The sequence below is a fragment of the Podarcis liolepis genome, assembly GCF_965112155.1.
Source record: "Podarcis liolepis genome assembly, chromosome: 6".
Classification (NCBI taxonomy): domain Eukaryota; kingdom Metazoa; phylum Chordata; class Lepidosauria; order Squamata; family Lacertidae; genus Podarcis; species Podarcis liolepis.
The window spans coordinates 49,324,562-49,347,973 of NC_139559.1; the positions used below are offsets into that span (position 1 = coordinate 49,324,562).

Below are 23,412 nucleotides of genomic sequence, written 5' to 3' on the forward strand. Positions count from 1 at the left end.
CCAAGATTCCCAACCCCAAATGACTTCCTCCAAAGAATTCTAGAAACTGTAGTTTACGCCTCACAGCGCTACAATTCGCAGCACCCTTGAACTACGGTTCCCAGGACTCTTTTGGGGAGGAAGGAGAGGGATGCGCTTCAAATTATTGCTACCATAAAAATAAAAAAAATATTGTTGCCAACAAAAGGTCCAAGGGGCAGGAGACCTCCAAGGTGCCCTGGAGATAATTTCTGGGTTAAGACAGTGAGCCCCACAAAAAACTCTGGGGCACACTTTTGAGCAATCTGGTTAGCAATGATACAAGTGTAAAAAGAGTACTCTTAAAACTCCAGTTCACGTGTACGTATCTACCTTCAACGTGACTTTTCTCATTTGTAAGCACCCAATGGGTAACGCCTTAACTGCCTGGAGTGTGTGCACCATTAATGCCAAGTACCATTCAGTCGAGTAGCATTTCAGATTGCTTGATGCATTCACTTGAAGATGTCTTCATGTCACTTGATGAGGAGTACAGTATCTCTCCATCTTGAGGCTTGGCATTTTCTCTTGATTTGCTTTGCCGGTGCCTGAAATTGATTACCTCAGCTAAACCCACATACGTCCCAGTACATAATGTGCAAGGTTTTGAACTCCTTTGATCTGAGATTATGTTTTATATCAACCAATATAAAATGGAACTGCTTTGTTTATGCTGAACAAATATGAAAACATAGGGATGAGCCCGGAGAGCATACCCAGATCATAGTGAAAACTAGTAACAGGGGAGCTAGAATGATAACAGGTATTTGCTAAGGAATACAAGTGGGGAGGAGATACCTAGAGTTGGGGTTACAAGGCTCTGGGAAATCACAAAACAGTGGGGAAACAGTGGCAATTTTCAGGCTTTGCTTCTGTTTTGTATTTTGCATTGTAACAGATTTCTTCTGCGTGTGACCTACAGAAAATGAATTGACTTGACATCTGCTTAATCAGATTGCATTGAGTAGCTGCATTTGACTTTAAGCCAATTTACCCATTCCATGGGAGCTGTAAATATCTGAAAACTTGTGGGCACTCTGAGATGTTCTTATAAGACGTAGAAACCCCACCACACAGTTGAACAGTTGTAAAAGTTAGAACCGTGGCTGCTCTCCCTATAGGCAGGCAATCCCCAATCATAAATCTGTTATTTAACTACAGGACGGAATGACAAGGGAAAGGCTCTAGAATATTTCAGAGAGTGCTCTTCCACCTATGAGCTCCCTCACCTATTAAGATGATCAGGAAAGCCCTCCCGCCCCCCGCCCCCGTATCCAATGCTCAACAGAACTGCTGTGCAATGGAGCAGGGCCTTCTCAGTAGTGGCCCTGAGGCTTTTGAATTGTCTCCAAATTCACCTCCATAAATAATAAAGGAGCCGTGTATCTGTTCAGGCCTTTGGTAGCTAGGAGGAGAGGAGTTTGAGTCTGCTGTTTTTGACGTTTCAGTCAAAATGAACTGGCTTGGTTTTTCAACTTCCATTCATAAAGGTCAGCCCACAGTGCTGCCACCACATATTGACATCTTCTCGGTTGGGTAATAGCCAGAAGCATAAAACAATCACTGCAGGATTTGCTGCTTCATTTGTGGTGCTGTTAGGTTAGAGCCTTCAGCCGCTTCACTGCAGTTGCTTGCCCAGTCTGAGCATAACCCTCCATGCCCTCTAGAAATTAAAGATTAGCTCAGTGTCCTTTCAGGCCGCTCGCTTCCAACACTGGTTTTGTTAGGAGACTGGGGTGCAGTGTGTTATGGCTAGGGATGAAGAAGTTTTCAGTTCTCCCATGATCTTCTAGATGCAGAACCCAACTCAAGAAAATAGGAGGCCTTGTAGGGCCCAGACCTTGAGGAAGGGAACAAGTGGTTAGTATTCTCAGCAACCTTTAAGAACATGTGAAGCAGGTCTGTTTGTTGGACATGAATTTACTGGGAGTCATGTACTTTCAAAATCTGAGACAGGTGAGGATGATGGGAACACAACATTTTCAATAACAGGCTGCTCTTCTAGCTCAAAAAGGGGTGGCAAAATAGCCCCACCTGGCTCTTCCTCTGGATTGGGAGGAGTTGGAAACATGACACCTTCTTGGTCAGGATTCTCCAAAGTGGGAGAAGGCAACAGGGGAGAGTCATCTTTGTCAGGATTCTCCAAAGTGATAGAAGGCAACAAGGGGGGGTCATCTTTTTCAGCATTCTCCAAAGTGGGAGAAGGCAACAGGGGAGAGTCATCTTTGTCAGGATTCTCCAAAGTGATAGAAGGCAACAGGGGAGAGTCATCTTTTGGGGAGTCCGGAACAGCAAGGACTGTGACTTCTTTTTCCTGCTTGGTCTCGCCATCACCTTTAGGAAAAGAATCCTGTTTCTTCTTCCTTCTACGACGGAAGTACCAGCAGCAGCTGCACAGAGACAGGGAATCTTTATTACCATAAGGCATGTGGATCTTAGTAGGCACCCCTCCCATACAGCTCTGGTTGCCCAGAACCCCATGAGCAAAATACAGGGAGGGACACATATAAGGAATATGGAAGCCAGATTCATAGGAAAGTGGTAACATCCCCCTTGCCCAAGAACTCTGTTGGGTTAGGGCAGGGGTAGTCAACCGAAGGCCCGTGGGCCGGGTGCAGCCCAATCGCCTTCTCAATCCGGCCCGCGGACAGTCTGGGAATCAGCGTGTTTTCACATGAGTAGAATGTGTCCTTTTATTTAAAATGCATCTCTGGGTTATTTGTGGGGCCTGCCTGGTGTTTTTACATGAGTGGAGTGTGTGCTTTTATTTAAAATGCATCTCTGGGTTTTTTGTGGGGCATAGGATTTCATTCATTATTATTTTTTTCAAAATATAGTCCGGCCAACCACATGGTCTGAGGGACGGTGGACCGGCCCATGGCTGAAAAAGGTTGCTGACCCCTGGGTTAGGGTATGCTGGTTGGGGTATCTTGGCCAGGATCAGGTGGTGGTTACTGAAAAGTGATAATAATCAAATTGTAGAAAGGCATGTGGGGAAACTATGCAAGGGGGCTGTATTCAGAGGAAGGGCAAAGGTGGAATGAAAGCAATACCTGTTTGGTGCACTCTAGTCCCAGAAGCCAGGAAAGTAGAGAGCTGGTGGTGCAGGTATATGATCCCATAGTGGAGGCATTCCCTAGGCACCCCCACCCCCAATTATCTGTGATAACTGGTTGCACAGCCACTGTCATTTCTTGGGACCCTGCCCTCACTTAATGACCAGCCACACATCTCTTTGGCCCACCAAATTTTACAGAAGTGGGCTTAGACAGGAAAGAAGAAAACCCAGAACTCACAGCACAATGATACAGAGGCAAGTAAGCAGCAGGACGACAAAGATCACCAACAGAGCAGGAAACCCATGTGTTGGAGGGACTGCGTGGAAAGAGACACAGATCACTCAAGAGTGCCAGTTCTCCTCAGCACCCAGAGCCAAGCTGCCTATCCAGCAGTAGCACCTGCCTCTATTAAGTTAAACAGGAGGGGAGCTTAAGTATCACAGTGGAAAGAAAGGCCAAAGGGAAATAGGCAGCCAGTATAAACAAACACTGTTTGGACCAAATTCACACATGCGCAGAACTGTTCCCTCACTAGATGCTCGTATATATGGTTGCAGTCTAGGAGCGCTGTTTCTTAGGTACCTAAGAACACAAGAAAAGCCTTGCTAGATCAGGCCAAAGGACCACCTCCTTCAGCATCTTGCTCTCACTGAGGTCTGCAGGAAGCCTGCAAGCAGGACATGAGTGCAACAGCCAATAGTGGAGGTGGAACATAGCCATCTGAAGATAAATCTGTCTTTGGATTTAACATACAGGTTTGAGGGGGCATTAAGTATACAGAGCATCACCTTAGGGAAGATGGATAATTAACACGATCACAGGAGGTGAAATTTAACTCTCCTGTTGTGAGTCTTGTGGTAAGAATTTACTTCTACATCACTTTGTCTGTTACCCAGGTGAGGGGCCACCTTTTAAATAAAACACAGAACCAAGGAAACTAATTCAAGTCCAGCATCCAGGACTGAAGTAAATCCCTCCTCTGGAGCTAGTATTTCCATTGGGAAGAAATTCCCCTTTGCAGCAAATCTTCCCAACTTCAGAGGAGGGATTTTTCTCAGGACTATGGCAAGGAAAGTGTTAAAATCCCCCCCTTCACCCCCTACAATCATGATACTTATCAGCCCCAGCCACACAGCTGATGCTATGTGCATTTTTTAAAACCTTGAACATATTTTACGTTGCATCTAGCTTGACTCTCAGCATGCTAAATCCAAGAACCAGTGCTGGAAAATCCAGAGAGGTCTCTCAGGAAGCCCTTCCTCATGTCTCCCACCTGATACATACCTTCTGGGCTGATGCATTCCGCAGCTGTTCTGGCAGCAGGGTGCAAGGTTGACCCGTTGTGGTAGCACTGAATGCACACAGTTGCCCCATAGCGCAGGCTGTATGTTCCAATTGGGCAGGGAACACAATTTCCAGCTGCAGACACACTATATGTTCCAGGAGGGCACGCAGCTGTCAAGCAAAATGGCAGATAAAGGCATGGAGGGGGGAGCGAAAGGAGCAGAGCCTGAAATATAGACAGCACACAGGTTTCATTCCTCCATCAGCTAAGCTGGAGGGGTGGGGAGGGATTAGGGAAAGAGGGATTTCAAAGCTGGCCGCATACCATGTGAGCCCTACCCAAGGGGCATCGTTTTTCAATTGTGCTCCTCAAAGGAGTTGTGGAGAAGGTGTCTCTTCCTGGAGTCGAGGGAGTCATGCTTAGCGCAATGTGTTAAACAGGTGGACAAAATAGCTCTGACTGGATGGAATTACAGATCGGATCCAAGGGCTGTGTACACATCATGCATTTAAAGCATATGACTTCCCCCCAAAAATATTGGGAAGTGTAGTTTGTTAAGGTTGCTGAGAAATATAGCTCCACGAGGGGTGAAAACTAAAGTGTACACAGCCCAAGGGCACCTGGCAGAGCTACAGTGAAACTCTAGAACAGTCTTTCCCAACCTTGGGTCTCCAGCTGTCTTCAGACGACAGTTCCCATCATCCCTGACCACTGGTCTTGCTAGCTAGGGATGATGGGAGTTGTAGTCCAAAAACAGCTGGAGACCCAAGGTTGGGAAACACTGCTCTAGAGGAAGGGAAGGTAGAGAGAAGAGAGCCATTACAAACCCAGTGCTCTCCAGATGTTTTGGGGCTGGTGGGAGTTGTGTTCCAAAACATCTGGAAGGCACTGGGTTTGCAAAGGCTGGGGTGACAGCTAAGAACAAATGTGGCGAGAGGCTTCCCAGTGGCATGAACAAACACTGCAGCCTATGGGACCAGAGGCAGCGTCTGAGGAGGGATGAGGCAGCAGCTCATGGATCACCTGCTCCACTCACTACAGCAGTCGGGACAGCGTGCCTGTAGCTCCGGGGTCTGTCCATAACCTTCCAGGCATGTTCCACCCTCCAGGAAGTTGACAAAGGTGTTGACGAAGGAGGTGCGGGAGGTGGGCGCCTCTCCCAAGGGGAAACGTTTGTTGTTCTCCATGAATATGGTTATTGCTTCCTCGGCCTGTAGGAAGATGCATAGGGTGGTTCAAGAGTGGGCTAAGGAAGACTGGGAGGTCTGCTTTTTGTTATTGATCTGTTTTTCTGAAAAAGGAAGGAAAACAGGATTGCAGGGAAAACAGAGAAGTATAAGAATCTGATGACAGGGTCATCACAAGAGTGAATGAACAAAATGTGGCAATTCCATTGTAAATGCCTAGAATGCAAGCACCCATTGTTTCTTCGAAATATGCATAACCATGCGATTCTTGCTTGTATTGCCTCAAAGTAAATAACCCCAGTCATTCCATGTGCAGCGATGCACATTAGCCTTGTTCCGGAAGATAAAAGACATGATTTCCCTTTGCAGCTCAGCAACATATGTAGGTACAAAGCCCCAGCAAACTTATTTCCTGGTAGGGGAGAAATGAGGTTTGGTGACGTACCTGCTGCAGATTGCTCAAGACAGCTCCATTATAACAATCAAATTCCAGTGCATCAGCCTTGGGGGAGCAGAACTTATCCCAGCCCTTCCCAAAAGGAGATACTAGAAAACAATGACAAATATGTTACGGTCCCTTTGCCAATAGGCTCGCTCTTCCATCTGTGCACACAGAGTCCAAACCCTCATTCCAGGATATGGCAAAACAGATCCACTATATGATGCCTGCATGAATGCAGTTAAATATGTTAATTCAACTTAGCGCAACCCTCCAGATCATGATACATATCCATTGCCACCCTTGCTGCTTAAGAAATGTTCCTCCGGCCAATCCAAGGGAATGTACCTTTACCCAAAATCTGTCTGTTCTCAGCAAAGACACACACTGAGGCTACACTTACTTCTGGTGTTTTCAGTAGGCAGTCCTAGCTGGTGAAATCCTGCCTTTCTGCACGAGCCTCTCCTGCTCCAAACTTCACTTCCTCCCCAAACTGTGACTGAACCCAGCCAACCTGACTGCCATCCTCTAGAACAGTGTTTTTCAACCACTGTTCCGCGGCACACTAGTGTGCCGTGAGATGTTGCCTGGTGTGCCGTGGGAAAAATTAAAAAATTCGAAAGATTTTTTTTTTTTTTAAAGTCACATTTTCGATTGGGGCGCCGTCCCCGGAGGGAGGCGGGCGAGTCGGGCGGCGAGAGGCGGGGCGGCAGCGGCGAGGAGAGGCCGCCCAGCGCGGGGCTCTCGCCGTCTGCCTGCCTGGCTGCCTGCGAGCTCGGCGGGCAGCGCCTCCGTCCGCAGCGCCCGCCTCGCGGCTCTCATTCCTTGCCCCTGCCAAAGCTCACCCAGCCAAGCCGCGGTCTCCTTCCTGCCTCGCTTTGCTGCCTCCTCCCCCCCACCCCCAAAGCTTGGAGGTTCCCCGGCGCCGACCTGCAGGTTTGACCCCCTTCTCACACCTGTTCGCACTCCTTGCACGGAATGGGGCGGATGGGGAGGAACGGGGCTCGCCGCTGCCTCCGCTCGCCCTCCCCCCCTCCGCCGGCGGTCCCGCGATTCTTGGCTTTTTGGCGGTTGGCACAGAAGGAAGGCAAGGGGGAGGGGAAAAAATTGAAACTTACACTTTCGTGCGTCCCTCCCGGCGTGACGCTGCGCGCTGACGTCACGGGGCTGTAATGGTGGTGTGCCTCGAGATTTTTTTCATGAAACAAGTGTGCCTTTGCCCAAAAAAGGTTGGGAAACACTGCTCTAGAAACACCCTGAATTTCTTGGTTCTGACCTTCAAGCTCTACCTGGAAGTTGAACTCATCCAAGGGTTTCTCCATGGTGGGGAAGCAGCTGATGGCGCCAAGCAGAAGTTCACAGTGGAGGTGGTGCACCACCTCACTCAGATGCTCTCGCAGGGTCTTCAGGAACCCGTGCGTCAATTCCTCATCGCAAGAGTTGCACTGAAAAAGCAGTAGGACGTGCAGCTCTGCACGTATGTGGTAGCCTGGGGAAATAGGCAGAGAAAGGGGAATCTGGAAGGCAGCTTCTCCTACAAAAACAGGAGCTCAAAAGACAAAGGCAAAAGTCACATCTTCCACATCATGTCCACTATGAAGAAGTTAAAGAGGACGGAAAGAAATTGTAAACACCTAAGAAAGACAGTGGATCCTTAGGAGAACAGAGAGAAACCACCTATGTTTGGCCACAGCGTCTGGCCACAGGCCAAAATTTCTCCCAGTATATGTCCCCCCCCCCTCCACTAGCTTCCTCCTGGTTCCAGCCAATCACCCATCTAGTCAAATAGTTCAGTCCCCTTTGTTTCACTATCCTTCAAGACATCTGGAATCCACTCACCCACCACTGTGTGATAGAAAGTTTTAGCATGGAGCTGGCCATCCGTGGTGTAGGAGACTGTGCAGACATACAGTCCACTGTCATCAGTATGAAAATCATGCAGAGTCAGGGAAGCATCACCACTGAGGGGATGGGTTCCTGAAAGTAGAGGGCAGAATCAGCCTAAGGAGAACAATGTTCTGTTACAACCAGCTTAGGCACCAATACTGAGGTCAAGAGAAACCCCCTGTCTTTTAATACTTCTATAGCTTCATGTGGCTCTCGGCTCATTGGTACATGGATGCATCGAGAGAGTCTAATTATTTTCTGCTGCCCTTGTGCCATGAATGCCCATACAAAATACCTTTCTGGAATCCCGACATTCTACACCGTATTTTCTTATTATAGGAACCATGCACTGGGTAGCTTAGATTGGCAGGTACAGTTAGTCAATATTTTGTGACATGCTGATACTATTTTACAACCAAGTTTTGGGTTTGGAAAAGCAAGTTGTCTCACAGCTTGCTTCAGTCATACCTTTTAAGTAACAGGAACCTTAAAAAGCTGAGCTCTGGGTCAATTTCATTTCCAGTAGTTCTGATGTTTTTGCCAATATGCCTGTTGTGAAGAATAATCTCTCCAGACTTTAATTTGGGTGGTCAGTTTCAGGTCAACTTGGTTTCACATCTGGGAAACTTAACAGGTGCATCAATGTGTTTGCAAGTTACCTTTTCATGCATCTTCAAGCCTCACCCCAAGCAGGGATTGAACTGGTATAAGAGGTAAAGATGGGCCCAATCCCCACACACTCCAAATTTAGCAACATAATGGCCTCTCTGTAGCATTAGGAGGAGGAGTGACATAACATGGGCTCTTGCCCAAGGCACAAGGACACAGAGGGCATAGGAAAGACTAAACTAATTCTCAACATAAAATGCTTGGGAAATATTTATCTTGGGTGCTAAAGTTCAAATCAGTCTGAGGTGCAAAAAAATCTCTGTTGCTGATCATTCTAGAAAAAACATTGGCAGCCCTGGGACACCAACAGGTGCCTTTTCCCAAGTAATCCATCCTCTTCTTTCCCTCACACATCTGTCCCTGACATCTACTGAAAGATCCTAGAGTCCCAAGCAATAAGGCCTAACCTTCGTTTTCCAGGCTCCAGTTGTAGGTGGGATTCATACCAATCACAACATCCATCTCTGAAGACTTGCAGGGGATAGTAAATTCCTTGGCACCAATGTGGACAAAGATGGTGTCTGAAAAAATAGGCAGATATAGTGGTTTGCACATCTGACTAGAACCAAGAACACCTGGGTTCAAATCCTCCCTTGGCCATGAAGCTCCCTAGATGACCTTGAGCCAGCCACTACCTCTCAGCCTAATCTACCTCATAGGGTTGCCATGAAGATAAATGGAAGGTGGAAGAGCTGTGTACTCTGTCTTGGGCTTTTTACTAAATTTTTACTAAATTTAGTAAACAACGAATAAATCAGAATCAATTTGGCATTGGTGATAGGGCAATGGGAAAACAAGGTTCTTGGTTGGGCTTTGTGTTAATGGGCTCAAATCATCTAATGATCATCTATCGCTTGGCTAGCTCAGGTGGCCAGAGCGCAGTGCCAAGGCCATGGATTCAAGGCACAGATCAGATGGCCACTGAAGATGGATGAAACAAGGCCACAGTGGATTGAGCTGATCAGATGATGTCCCCATTTATTGCTTGTTTATTTTACTTAGTGCAGTGTCAGCTAAATGGAACTGATCTTTATTACATTCTCACCCATCTCTCCAGCTGTCTTTCTAACACGTGCCAGTCCTGCAGGAGTTCCATTGTCAGACAAGTCAAGGTGAAGTCCACAGCCTGAAAAGGAGCAGACTTCAGCATGGTGCCTCCTTTGGAAAGTATCATTACAGACTTGTCTGCTGTATCTGTGTGTTCATAAAACGGTAGTTCCCAGCTTCATGGTACATTGTGCGGTCTGAAACCCACCCCAGAGCTCCTGTGTTTTGACCAGGGAGAGTCGGAAGTTAAATTGGGATATACTGGCAAATCCCCGGATGACACAGAGTATTTCCACAACAGCAAGTAAAACTGATATATACAGTGGACGCTTGGGTTGCGAACGTGATCCGTGCAGGAGGCACGTTCACAACCCGCAGCGTTCGCAACTCACAGCGCCGCGTCTGCGCACACGTGGGTTGCAATTTGGCACTTCTGTGCATGCGCAAAGCATGATTTAGTGTTTCTGCACATGCGCGAGTGCTGAACCCAGAAGTAACCCATTCCTGTACTTCCGGGTTTGGAGCGGTGTGCAACCCGAAAACATGCAACCTGAAGCATCTGTAACCTGAGGTATGACTGTATCTGCCATTGGTGACTTTATAGAAATCACTTATCTCTCAGCCTGTGTTCCTCACCTGGAAAGTTGGCAGCAATATTAACACCATACCCAAGAGGAAGCCCTAGTAAATTCAACAGGACTTCCTTCTGAGTACACATGGAATTGCATTAATGGCTGCCGCTGGCCAGTTTTAGAATTCTGTGTTAAAATCCCTAAACTGTAGTAACTTAGATGTTGAATTATTAATTATATATTTATTTTTTGATGTAGTTATTGTTACAGTACATTTTCATTTGTGTATATAGTTTATTCCAGTGTATGGTTTGTGGGGTGAAACAGGTAATTCTGCCTGCTGAACCACCCTTTTCCATGGGGTGCCAATCCTGTTCCCACCGCCACCTTTGTACAATGTGGCTCTGTACTGTCCACCCACCCCAGCCAGGATCTTGCTCCTGACACCATTTGGTAGACCTCAGGAGGATAGCAATATACAAAGTCAGTTTCAGAAGTCTCAAATTGAACTTCACGATTCAGCTCTCTAGCTCCATGAAGGAGCCATTTCGGGCCAGAATATTGTGTTTTTGAGCTGCCTGCGAGGCGATTCCATCCGTTTTTGAGGGCAGATTCGAATGTTAATTGAATTAATAAACTCGTATAACAGGCAGGCGTTTAGGAGACCGTGCCCTTGGCTCTTTTCACAAGCGACTGCAGCTCTGATGTGCTACCACCACATCCTCGAGGAGACACCCGGTTGCAGCCTAGCCCCTCGACAGCACCCTTCTCCGTACCGGGCCCATCACACAGCAATAGGACTAGGATCCCCAAAGCGACGCCGGCCGACCAGCAAGACATGTAGCCAGACTTAAGGGCGATATGTCCCATTCTAGAGCCCCCCGTGAGAACGGGGGGGTCTCAGTAATCCCTGCAAGAGCCATGCGGTTGCTACGCAGCCTAGAGCTCCTTCGTGACGTCGAGGCGTTCTAGAACCCATCTCCGCCACCGTCCCAGCAGAAGACGCTGCTAAAGTTGCTTTCGCCTCTGATAGTTTCTGGTCCTCGGCGGCCCCCGTCGGCGCGTTTTTATGCGTCATCCGATTGCGACAACCTGGAAGCAACGGCTTTTCGCAAACTAGGCGGCGTTGTGTTTGAGGACTGAGGACTACCGGAAGGTAACGAGCAGCGTTGTGTCGCCTTAGAAGCCAGGAACGGGTGGCTAGAGGTGAGGGGCTAAAGAGAATAGGAGCTGGGCGGGTGGCAATTGACACCCCTGGGCGTATTTTAGGTTCTTAGCTTTATATTGTTTTCTCTTCTCAGCGCCATGAAGCCGCCTTCCAGGCAGCGTTCAGCCCCTGCTCGCTACAGGACGGCCCCCACGAGCCAGGCTTGGACGGACCCAGAAAAGCGACGCCTTCTTCGGGCCTTGAGAGCTCACGGCCAGGGTCCGCTGCGGCCCGAGCTGTTGAAGAAGTACCTGCCTTCGAGGGATGAAGAAGAGGTGGGTTGAGGCGTGGCCACGTGGTGGAGGGCAGGATTCGAACTTGGCCGGGCTGTGAGCTTCCTAACAACCCCACGAGTTGGCGGACTGATGACCAGCATGCAGGGTTTGGAGACAAGGACTCTATCTCTGGTCAGCCAGGTGGCCTTGACAGATAAATCATAAGGGACGACATGGGAGGATGAATTGGGAGAGGACCTATGCTCCTTTTTTAAGCCTCTACACATTCATACTGGCAAATCCTAGTTAAAGGGGAGTAATTGCAAACTTTCTGCCTTGAAGAAATGCTCAGTTTTTATGTCTTCAGAAAGATAGATACTGTCTTTCCCAAAACATTCCATGTATGTCCCCTAAGTTGTGCTGCTCTTGCAGATCATGGCATTTGTGGAGCACCTGAAAGAGCGTGTGGCAAAGGAAGCAGTCAAGGAACAATATCAGTATCGCCAGCGTAAACAGAAGGATGCTCCTATTCCAGCACCTATTGAGGTATGAGAGTTTTAAAGGTGTAGGTAATGTGATATGGCACAACATAAGCTAAGGGCTATTCACACAACTGACATTTCCTTTTTTTAGATATGGACAGAGTTAGCTGAGAAATTGACAGGTCCCCTTGAGGATGCTGTGGCAACTGCTTTTTCCCAGGTAACCTTTTCTATGATCTTAATAAGATAGATATTGTTCTTGGTGTAGTCATTTAAGATATCTGTATGTCTCCATCTGACAAAATATCTCTGAAATACATGGCTCTGTCCTGGTTCTCTTGGTTCTTGTATAACTTTTCAGACAGATTTAATGCTGGGAAATGTATTTGGTTTACTAGAGAACCCCTGACTACTTGGCATACAAAGCCCATACTTGATTGTGACTTTTTCTCTACTCATTAGGTTTGGACAATTGCATCTACTGAGCCACTCACCTTGCTCCATTCCGTGCCTCCAAAGTCAGTGGTGATAAAGAATTCTCAATGTTCATCCCAAAATCTTCATAGTGAGAGTAGGAAATCCGATGAAGAATCTCATGAACCAACTGTATCATCAAATGTAGAGGAAATAGCCCCTGCAGAAAACAGTGGGTTCCATGTGGACTTTGAAAAGATCTACAAGTACCTTTCTGTGATCTCACGTGGCTGTAAGGCACCTGAACTCCCACCATGTGGTAAGTCGGCATTTGTGTTGGACCAAGATGACTTTAAATAACAGGCAGCTACTGGAAGAAATGTTTCTGCACTGGAATGTGACTCCAGGTAACCAAGACATCTATTACAGCATGCCTACATTGGTGCCAGGCAAAAACATTTCTCCTTATGGAAACTGCCTTATTGAGTTTTATTTGCAGTCATTCCATCCCTTCCTTTTTATACTGTTGCTTTTTCTTTATTGTGCCATTTTTGTCATCGGCTGTGGAGTTCTATTTCAGCTGAAGGGCTGGACACTAAATCTTAAAAACGCTTCCCAGAAATGGAGCATCCCCTAGGACTGGAAACACTATGTGTCCTGCCAAAAATTGTACTCCTTCTGCCAAAACTTCCAACATATTTAGTGCTACTAAAAGCAACAACCACCTTGCTGGGCATAGTTTGGTAACCTTTGAGGTTACTGTTGTGGATGATGGGTGGGATTTGAGGGACCAAGGAAAACATTTCAGAAGGGAATTGTTTGTTATGTTTCTCCCCACCCCCCAGTGAAAATATAAGTGGCCCGTGAGCATGGAGACAGGTAGAGTTTTCCTAGGTGAGAGGAAACAGCAACTTGTCATATAACGTAAAACAGATAAAAGGTTCTCATCAGATTTCCAGTTTTTAAAATAAAACTTCTTATATAGAAAGTTATCCTTAACCTCTAAGACGTAATTTTTAAAAATCTAAAATAGCTTAGCTGTTAATGTGAGAAAATTTACTACTTCATTTGTTACACATGTTGGAGGCAGGGTGAAGTTTCAGAATCTGTAACTGGAGAGCAGGAGATAAAAAAATCCTGCCTATGTTTCTGCCAAAGTGAGTGTAGCCACTCTCCTCATACATTTTGCTTGCTTTCTGCAGAGTCAGCTGTGGTCCTAGATTTGCTACTGTCACTGCCAGAAGAGCTGGGCTTTCTGGACTTTAAGAAGCTGAAGAGTCACATGCACAAATGTTACACAGAGTTGAACACCCACTGCACAGGTGAAAGAAGCAGAATGAAAGAGGGCAACCAGCCTGTAAACAATAATGGGGAGCTATTTCCGCATGTGCAGCCAGCTACAAGTGGCTTACCACAACAGGAGGAGAGTAGTAGTTCTACCACCACTTCCAAAGATGATGCAACTTCTGCCTCTGCCATGGACTGGAAAACTCTGGGTATCTGCCCTTTGAATCCATTCTTGTTTCCTTTAGCTATCCTTGCACGTAAAGAAGAAAGCTTTGACTGAGGGAACTGGATTCTGTGCTGCCCAGTAATGAACTATGTCCTCTCATAACATGTGTGGGAAGACTAAACAAGCTTGCCTGCTCTTTTACACCTTGGCTCATAAGTATGATACTTGTTTTGTATTACACTGAAGTCTGGTCTTACTACGCCATGACAGCTGCTAGATCTTATTTGGCCAGTTGCTATGTAGCAGCTCAGAGATGGCCTTGAGTGTTAATCTTGACCTTGGTCTACAGATCATTGTGGTTAGTAAAATAAGTGATGATGAATATCATTCCTGAGTCACAGAATAGTCAAATTATTTTGTAATAACCGTTTTTTTTAAAAAAAAAATATGGACTACAAAAATATCAGTTGCAAAGCTGTAATAATCTCATATTACTTGCCAAGTGCCTTTTGCCTTCTACCTGTAACATACTCACCAGGGGTTACCTTCAATACGGTTTGAGGAGCTATAGAAGCCATGAAGGCTTTAACTGAAATAAACTAGGCAAAGTTAACTTATAACATGCTTAGGAATGTTACTGTTAAGCAATGCTTGATGATGCAGTATATCTTCTTGGAAGAAATGCCCCCCATCTACCACTAACACAATACTGAACTGTTATAGTTGTAGGCACTGAAGAATGCAAAGATGAAGTTACTACGTTATAGCATAGAAGCATAAATGCTACAGCAGCCTGTGTCAAAACGTAAACCCTCCATGTAGCATTAGTACTTATTTTATTAAGGAGATATTAGTATGGATATACTTGGACTCATAACAGCTCATAGCAGTATTTGCCATAAACTGGTGGGACTGGGGAAAGAAAGCATACTTTGTAACATAACATAACTAGCACCTTAAGTAATTATTACTTCAAACATAGATTAAATGCACTTCTCAAAATCTGAATTTTAACTGAACCATGTTAACTTGGGAAGGAGTTCCTAGCTCCTAAATTGGCAACATGCATATATAGTTTAACAAATTACTACAATTTAGCATCTTTGCTTTATTTATTTTATTTGAAGAGGCCTCTGTAGAGAATGTAAGTAACAGGCAGGTCCTAGAAGACTAGTGTGCCATCTTTGTAAACTCAGACTCTTAGCATGTCGTACACGCATTATGTGCTGCACTGAGAGCAGCAATTTCATTCACTTTTATGTCCTTTAAAAATAAAGTGCATTCTTTATTATTCAGTGTGTCAAACTCTTGCCATAGGTACAATACTGTCAATGCTGATGTTTGAATTAAAAGACTTCTTGAAGGTATTATAGCAGAACATCTTACTTCCGTCCTAATAACAGTTTTTGGTTAAAAAAATGACTTTCAGGTTCATCTCTTGAACTATGATAGTCTGTGGAAAATGTTTCCAGGATGATGTTCTAATGCTAGAAAACAGAATGATCCTGGAAGTATCAGGAGCTGCAGTGCAGAAAATCCATGAGCTGAGCTGATTCTCCATGGAAGAAGTTTCCCACTTAGTGGTGTAGATTCAATAAAAGTACAAGGAGCAATAAAAGCATGTCAAGTTCAGGCAGCTTCTTCATTTTCTTTATTAGCTTGAATAGAGGAGTGCAGCAAAGCCTAATGAACAAAAGTAACAAATTATACACAGCTACTCACACTTTGTATGATCCCCCAGGGGTGGAGGAAGGGGTGTGTGGTGGGGGTGGGCCGCCCCAGGTTTCACCACTGAGGGGGGGTGACAAAATACAGGGCGGCACTCACCGCGGGGCCCGCAGCGCGCCTGAGCCACGCGTCTCTCCTGGGAGTGACACAATGACTTGGGCGCCCGCAGGCTCCACACTGCCCCAAACGCTGTAGGGCGGCTGAGTGGGAGAAGGCAGGCAGACTCCTCCGAGGCCCCACTGCCCCGGCTTGGGTGGCCCCGCCCCTGGGCACAGGGCATGTGTGCCTCCCCAGGTGCCCAATCAGCTTGCTCTGCCACTGTGATCCCCTGGGGGGGACGGGACATTTCTGCCATATGGAAGGAAGGGGCAAGGATTCACTATGACCTTCCACTACTTTTTTCTTTAATAAAGTATGAGCTTGTAGCAGTATATTCTTCTTTGGAGAGGGAAATGTAGGGAAGATACATTTTGCAATTAGGGCTGCAGACAGATAATCACTCAAGAGCGTTGTGTCTATTTCAGGGTTACAGAGGAATGGTGGCCAGATATCCCTAATTCACAATGCCATTAGTCACCTGTGGCCCTTGTTCCAGGCTCCTATATTGCCCTTCCTTTCTCCCACCCTCCTCCCTTTGCAGTTTATACAACACAAAATCAGAATGTCTAAGTTGCAGATGGTTATGGTAGCCTAGTGGCAGATTATCACTTTACCTGGGTTAGAAATTTTTCTCTCTTCAAGTGCTTGTAGAACTGCAAGACGTATGGATTGGCTCTCACTACCTTGGGATCAAAATCCAGAACACGAAGACCTGCAAGGCTACGTGCTCGAGAAAGTGCTACATAAGCCTGGCCAAATTCAAAAACACGAGCCAAGGAAATCTCAACGCAGTCCAGAGACATACCCTAGTAAAAGAGAAAAAGTCAGGAAGCAGATACTCCCTAGTTATTCTGATAAGTATGTGCACCCCCAGTACAGTAAAGTACCTATATATTTTATGTATGATGCTTGATTCCGCAAAATGGGTACCAGGCAAATAGGAAGAACTAACACTGCTGAACAACATTTCCACAGTTCCCTCACCCTTTATAATTTTGTTTGCAGGGTGGTGTGATTTTCCAGTGTTTCTAGAACAGCCACGTGTTGCAAGGAAAACAGCTTGAGTTTGATTGATGTACAGGATTGGTCCACCTAGATTACACTAACTTATAATTAATCGCGGGAGGGGGGGGAAGGCAAATGATCAGATTCTTACAGATCCTGCATAGATGTGGGGCCCAACTGGTAACATCCCAGAACCATAGTAACTTTGGTGGGAGCTTTAGTACAGATAAACCTAGATAAACACAAGTTCCTTACAGACGTCCCATTATGGACCATTTTTACTGTCTTGATTTCTTGTACAGAATATCACACAATGTATCACTAACCTGGCTCTTGTGGATGGAAATGGCCCAGGCAAGTTTCAGTGGCAGCTGCTGGCGACTCAGATAAATTCCTGCTGGTCCCTTTAAAACCCATCGTTCCAACCCAACAACATTAGTGACGCCACACAGAAATCTCACTTTCGGTAGCCCTGTATAAAGAGAGCCAAGTCAGAACTTTGATCTCCTATGCCCAGGAGTCAGGGCCAGGTAACCTCCCAAATATCTATTGTCTTTAAGGAGATACTGCAAGGCAGCCTAGAACTCATCCACTTGAGTTCTTGCAAATGGGACGCCAATAGAATAGCAGCTCATGTACAAAAAACTGGATGGCAAAGAACAGCAACTATGTCTCAAAAAATCCTCCACCTCTGGCACAGTGCAGAGGCACCCACCAAAGTTTCATTGTGAATCTAGAAGAGTTCAGACACAGTCCGAAGAACACCCAGTCATGGGTGATAAGTGCATCTGTCAGAAACTAACCTTTTCCTTCTGTTTCAAATCCAATCACAACTCCGCGAGCCCCATTCACAAGACCTTGGGACACATCAAGATTCTTAGTAAGCATCACCTAGTGAAAGAATGTAAAAATTGCTAATGAAGAAAAACATCCTAGCTTTCACCTGTCTGGTCAGTCGACTTTATTGTACATAGTCAGCATTAACAGTAGAGTCTCAAGAACTGCCACTGAAAACAAACAAGAATGTCCCCACCCTGTTCCTCGGGTAGGGAAAGCCTCATACTTGTTTGGATGTTATTGATTGTATACACTTATCCTGCTTTTCAAGAAGGCAGCACACAAGGTAAATAACCAAACGAACAGTCAAATATTAAATACATACATATGAGACCAGAAAAAACCCAGTAATCCATCTGATAAAGTGAATAATGTGTTGAAAATGGTAACTGGTCTCAGTTAAACTTTAATATTACAATACAATCACAGTTAAACAGCATCACAGATTTGCCACCCATATTTAATAGCTGGGTGCAGCTCTTAAAAGTCAAGGACTCTGTGGCATTTGGCATGGCCTGACTTCCCAGTTTTAAGGTTTAAAAGTTATCGAAAGCAGTGCACAACCAGCTCAAAGAAAGCAAATGGCAGCCACTAGGGTCCATAAGAGTATCATTTCACTCAGCTGATACTCTAGGCTCTGTCATGTAAAGATCTGTCCAACCTTGCCATGGCAGTGCAGGTAACAATTCCTAAGAAGCTATCATCAGTGCTAGCCAGCCACGCATTTGTAAGAGAGAAATCAGTATTAATAGAATGCAAGGAGTAATTGAATTGCTCAGCAGGTGAAATACTGAGCACATATAAATAGATTGCAGATGTGTCCAAGCCTATAGCTCTGACATTCCAAGCTACAGTCAACAATTACCTGTAAGTGCCACCATGACTCCCTCAGACAAACTATATAATAGATATTTGTTATAGAAACCATTCGTTTTACAATTACTCTGCTTGCCTGCTCCTGTAAGATCCAGCCAGCATTTGCCTGTAACACTTTGTGCTGTCATATTCTGCATCAAGAGGACTCCAGTATCCTAGGGTTGGGGACCCCTTTTGTGAGACCCCATGGGAAAGGTGAAGAATACAGGACTGTGGCACTAGTGTGAGAAGCAGATAACATAAAAACCTTCCCCCCCACACACAAAAAAGCAAAATTCCATTGCCTACTAAAGAACCGCCTCTCGCTTGGGCAATGCTCACCTGGGCACCTTGCTTAAGTTCAATGTTGCTGCTTACTGGACACTGTGCATCAAGAGTTTTCACCAGTACAGGGTCACTATCCACTGCCTTGAAGGACCTTCGTTCTCCTAGAAGACAGACAAGATGTAAAAAACTTGCATCCCTCCTGCCTGATGTGTTTTGAAAGGGTTACTCCCTAATAGCTGAGCTGCATGTAGGGGGCTCTGTTTCATCCTTCCACAGCCCCAGGTGTTGTGAGCTCCAAGTATTAGGCTCTGCACACTATTCTGAAAGCATAATTCTGTAGAATTCCAGACAATACATATCATAATATGTTTCCCATTTCTGCAGGTATCAGCAACAGAAGAAAATATTATAAATAAATAAATGTGTCCTTGTATTCACCTATCGAAAACTGGTGGCAAGAATATCAGGCCTGGAAAACTTAACTATTGGTGTCAGTAGGATGTATTGCCTAATTTTATAATGGTCTTATGTTGTTTTATTCAGGAAGAAGAGGGGCAGGGCAAGTTCCCAAGTGTTGGTTCCCAGCTCTTAGCTGAAAGTCTGTCTCTAAAAGGAAAGGGCTACTTGTCACAGTTGGAGTCATTGCAGCATTCTCACCAGGCAACTCATCCAGCCTTCTAGCATTTGTGAGCTCCACATCATCCTTGTGGGTGCACAACCGGGTAGCCAAGATTCCATCTTTCTCCACCCGATGGGTAGCTGTAAGTGTTAGCTGTCTGGTAACCTCCTCTGTGCATCTGAATGGGGACAATTAAAATTAAGAAGACATTTGTATCGGATGAGAAACATTGAAGACCAAGAAGAACTATCAAGCTTGCTACTGTGCCCATTCAAATTACTTTCCATGAGAACACGAGGCCGTAACCAGCACCAAAACATGGAGATCAACTCTGTGCATCGCTAGCATGAGAGCGAGGATGCTTGCAGGTGAAGGAATACCCCAGCAAACCCGGCACCTCTAAATTCCCCATTCCTCCAAACCCAGTGTCTCCCAGCATTTCTCCATGGTTCCTCAGAATACTTGACCCAAATTTCAAACAGTGCAATGAGTTTGAAGGAAGTATTGGAGCAGGCCAGCCAACTTGGCAGAAGCAGCTATATCAGCATTCAAATGTTTGGTAATGTCTCTCTAGACATAGGACTTCCATCCCCATGAGATTAGAATCTCCCCAGCCAGATATTCTGCTGGGGGAGGATGGCATCTCACCTGCCCAGGCGGACAGTATGCAGAAGAGAAATGAAGTCCCTGTCAGTCTGCCTCCGCACCTCTGTCAGCTCCATGTTCAGGTGGATACACTTGCGCCAGCTCTTTGCCTGTGAAGGAAACCCTTTGATCAAACTACAGCTCAGCCTGTGACAAGAGCATGCAGTGACAAGAGCATGCAGTGACAAAGAGCAACAGCAGCACACCTGGAAACAGAACCTGGGCTGCTCGGAGGATTTGCTGACAGGAGGCAGCTGCAAGAAGTCTCCACATACGATGAGTTGGATTCCTCCAAATGGATCCTCACATTTCCTGACAGCTCTACCAAAAGAGAATGGAGACACCTTCAGGGAGCAGATTTTATTCTGGTCCAAGAGAAAAGAAATGCAATGTCCTAGACCAAGGATGGGAAGCCTGTGGCCCTCCAGATGTTGTTCTACTGCAGTCCCCATGATGCCTGGCTGTTGGTCATGCTGCTTGGGACTGGTGGGAATTGTAATCCAATTGCATCTGGAAGATTCCCTGTTCCTGTTTCCCTTGCAACACTTACACATGCTCTGCATACGCTAAGACAGAGTAACAAATATAATTCAGTTCTGCTTCTCTCTGTGGCTGAAAACCCCCTTCTAGGACCACATTATACTTAAGGAGTCATATTAGAACTATGCATGGACAGGAGCATGGGAAACAGACAGGACTGAAGCACAGAGATGGCAATGCTGACTGGTGGCTCTGGGTGGGCACTGGCCACAGCGTTACCAAAACTAGATGCGGGACTGAAGAGAATACATAGGCAAAGCTGTGAGTGTGAGACTGTTTGCTGCAGAATTGCATCAAGTGCCTGCTTAGTCAGAACTTTAAAACAACTATGCAATGTTTTGTCTTCTGCCCTATTAATACCCTCCCCAAAGCCATGTACACACAGGATTAATGCAAGTGCAGCAATATCCCCCAAAAGGAAGGCTCCACCCACCTAGCTACTGCCTCCAGTTTATCAAAGAAATCCCCCTCCACCATAGAGATTTCATCTATGATCAGATGGCGGCTGTTCAGCCATTGCTGCCGAATTCCGGGTCTCTGAGCCAGCTCAATGCACTGATGTAGGGAGGCCTTTCCGGACCCAATACCTATCAAAGGAGAGGGGAAAGAGTATATCAGCAGTAACCCATCACTAGGCCCATTTCCGCTTCCCTCCTTTCCCAGGATCCCAGTTACCTGCAAAGGCATGGAGAGTAGTGCCACCAATCTGACATGCTGCCACCCCTGTGCTGGCTGTGGCGTAAGTGCTGTTTGGAGGTAGCGAGGCCATGATCTTTTTCAGCAGGTAGGATTTCCCAGTCCCTACAGAGAGAGCCCTTGTATTTAGAGGCAAACAATCTAAATTTCAGTTTTACAATTATTCCAGCACCATTGATACTTCCCTCCAAAGCGGAACCATTTACATGGCAAGAGGCAGGTGTAAAACTTGATCAGTTTTAGAAGTGACACCTAGATTGTAAATCAAAGTCGACTCAATGGTATCTGCCTCTCATAAATCTCCACCTGCCCCATGCCACTACCCCAAAAAAGGGAGACATCAGAATCACCGACTTTACATACCTTAAATTCCAGGTTTGTTCAGTCTAGAAGGAATGCAAGATTCCCACCATAGTAGATGAAGCCACTACAACCTCTAACCTGCAAACACATAGACCCTCCTTGACCCTCTTCTCTCACCAGCACTGCCTGTGAAGAAAACATTCTTCCCACTCAGCACTGCATTCAACACCATTGACTGTTCCTGGGAGAGTTTTGCTTGGGAGCACATGGACCAAGTCTTCTTCACCTGCTGCTGAAAAGAGCACAGAAACCTGCCTTATGTTGAGTCAGACCAGTGGCTCATCTTGTTCAGTACTGTATCCACTGATTGGGAGCAGCTTCAGACAGGGGTGTTTTTTTAGCCCCATCTGGAGATTATGTGGGTTGAGCCTATAACATTCTGCCTGCATAACATAACTTACTACATTCCCCAAAAGGCAAACTCCTCTGAATCCAAAGTGCTCATGAGAGCTTTCCATCCCATCTCCCTTGATTACAGCAGCCAGAGAGGAGAATGCCTCTCTTATCCAGAGGGATAGTTCTTTGAATTTCAATTGGACCAAAGAAGCCTTACGTTCAAATAGAATAATAATTTGACCTTGCCCATACTACTTTGGAGGTTCTGCTCAGGTATCTGCCAGTAAGACCAGCATGCATTGGAGGAAGGGCCTACTCTGTGGTGGCCTCAGTTATGGAACTTGCTAAGTGAGTTTCTGAAGTGCTTAAGGAGTGCATGAATCTGTCACTTTGCATAACCACAACTTCAGCATCTGGGATTAGCAGGTGAGTATGTCCACTTCTCAGAAACTAGCCACCACTCTTATGCCAAGGATGGGGAACCTCTGGGTATCCTTGGACTCCAACTCCCAGAAATCCCAGCTAGCACTGCCAGAACAGGGGTGATGGGGGTTGGAGTCCAACAATAGCTGGACGGCCAGAGATCCTTTTATTATGGGCAGATCCAACTCCCAGCTAGATCATGCTTTTCGGCAGAAGCCGACTCACCTGTTTCCCATCGATGGACTCACTCCGGATCCGCTTCCGAGACGCGCAGCGTAAGGGCTGACCTTTCCGCGGGGTGCTTGTCACGTCAGTCAGAGCCTGCCGGGCGCTCGCCTGCTGCAAGTCGCGAGTCTGCACCGGGCTCACCGTGTCGAACGTCCGCGGTCGGCTAGCGAGAAGCCGCGTTCGCTCGGCCACAGGCTTGGTCCCCTGCTGGGCGGCTGCGTGCTTGATGCGCAGCGTGTGGACGAAGCGGCGCAGCCGATCCGGAGGACAATTAGAGAGCAGCAGCTGCACGTGATTGTGGTTTGCACCGAGCTGCACCGAACTCTTCCCCTCCTTCACGAAGCGTGTGAACAGCCGCACTTCACCTCGCCGCAAGGGGAAGTTCTGGGGGCTCCCCGGACCGGCGGCGCTGGCCACTTGCAGAACCAGCTCCTGGAACTCGTCCCGGCCCAGCGTGACCCAAGCATCGCGGAGAAGCACACGATTCGGGGCTGCTGCAGCACCCAGGTGCTCGATCGCTACGGTGCAGCGAACCCGACCATCCGCTTCGGAGCCTGGTTGCATCCCGTCCAACTGAAAACGAGGAGGCAACGCAGAAGTCGAGACCAGCTAAAATGTCTGTACTAAAAAGACGCCGACTTCTTGCTGCCTTTCCCTTTCGCGTTGATTTCGGCAGCCACTTATTTCTCCCATGTACCTAAGTAACTCTTCCAGCCGTGCCTCAGCTCCTGTCGCAAGCGGATTCAAACCTTTAACGGGGGTCGCAGCAGCCAATCAGCGCTGCGGGAGATTTAACTCCTCGGCCAATGAAAAAGA

The 23,412-nt window shown here is 46.5% G+C and overlaps 3 protein-coding genes across 7 annotated transcripts; 1 reads left to right on the plus strand and 2 right to left on the minus strand.

Annotated features, from left to right (window-relative positions):
* Positions 1-1,920: 1,920 nt before the first annotated feature.
* Positions 1,921-11,203, minus strand: LOC310710178 (zona pellucida-binding protein 2-like). Of its 3 annotated transcripts, XM_083510786.1 has the most exons (10): positions 10,940-11,203; positions 9,590-9,670; positions 8,952-9,065; positions 7,828-7,965; positions 7,265-7,477; positions 5,995-6,095; positions 5,399-5,573; positions 4,362-4,532; positions 3,315-3,393; positions 1,921-2,408 (listed from the first exon to the last, which is right to left on the minus strand). In XM_083510786.1, the coding sequence occupies exons 1-10, from the start codon at positions 11,031-11,033 to the stop codon at positions 1,949-1,951; spliced, it is 1,626 nt and encodes a 541-aa protein (XP_083366912.1). In that variant the 5' UTR covers positions 11,034-11,203; the 3' UTR covers positions 1,921-1,948. The 3 variants fall into 3 exon arrangements, with proteins under 3 accessions (XP_083366912.1, XP_083366913.1, XP_083366914.1); XM_083510787.1 differs by lacking the exon at positions 7,828-7,965; XM_083510788.1 differs by lacking the exon at positions 3,315-3,393.
* Positions 11,204-11,215: 12 nt separating this feature from the next.
* On the plus strand, positions 11,216-15,225 carry SNAPC2 (small nuclear RNA activating complex polypeptide 2). 3 transcript variants are annotated; one of them, XM_083510803.1, is made up of 6 exons: positions 11,216-11,319; positions 11,465-11,645; positions 12,018-12,131; positions 12,219-12,287; positions 12,530-12,800; positions 13,684-15,225. In XM_083510803.1, the coding sequence occupies exons 2-6, from the start codon at positions 11,469-11,471 to the stop codon at positions 14,046-14,048; spliced, it is 996 nt and encodes a 331-aa protein (XP_083366929.1). In that variant the 5' UTR covers positions 11,216-11,319; positions 11,465-11,468; the 3' UTR covers positions 14,049-15,225. The 3 variants fall into 3 exon arrangements, with proteins under 3 accessions (XP_083366929.1, XP_083366930.1, XP_083366928.1); XM_083510804.1 differs by having other exon boundaries at positions 11,224-11,369; positions 12,530-12,713; positions 13,684-14,118; XM_083510802.1 differs by having other exon boundaries at positions 11,226-11,369.
* PIF1 (PIF1 5'-to-3' DNA helicase) lies at positions 14,375-23,387 on the minus strand. The gene is made up of 12 exons (XM_083510829.1): positions 22,594-23,387; positions 21,727-21,841; positions 21,226-21,351; positions 20,984-21,137; positions 20,217-20,331; positions 20,014-20,120; positions 19,404-19,543; positions 18,801-18,907; positions 17,570-17,657; positions 17,093-17,238; positions 16,376-16,567; positions 14,375-15,617 (listed from the first exon to the last, which is right to left on the minus strand). Exons 1-12 carry the CDS (start codon positions 23,158-23,160, stop codon positions 15,564-15,566), a joined length of 1,911 nt encoding a protein of 636 aa, XP_083366955.1. The 5' UTR covers positions 23,161-23,387; the 3' UTR covers positions 14,375-15,563.
* Between the last annotated feature and the right edge of the window lie 25 nt (positions 23,388-23,412).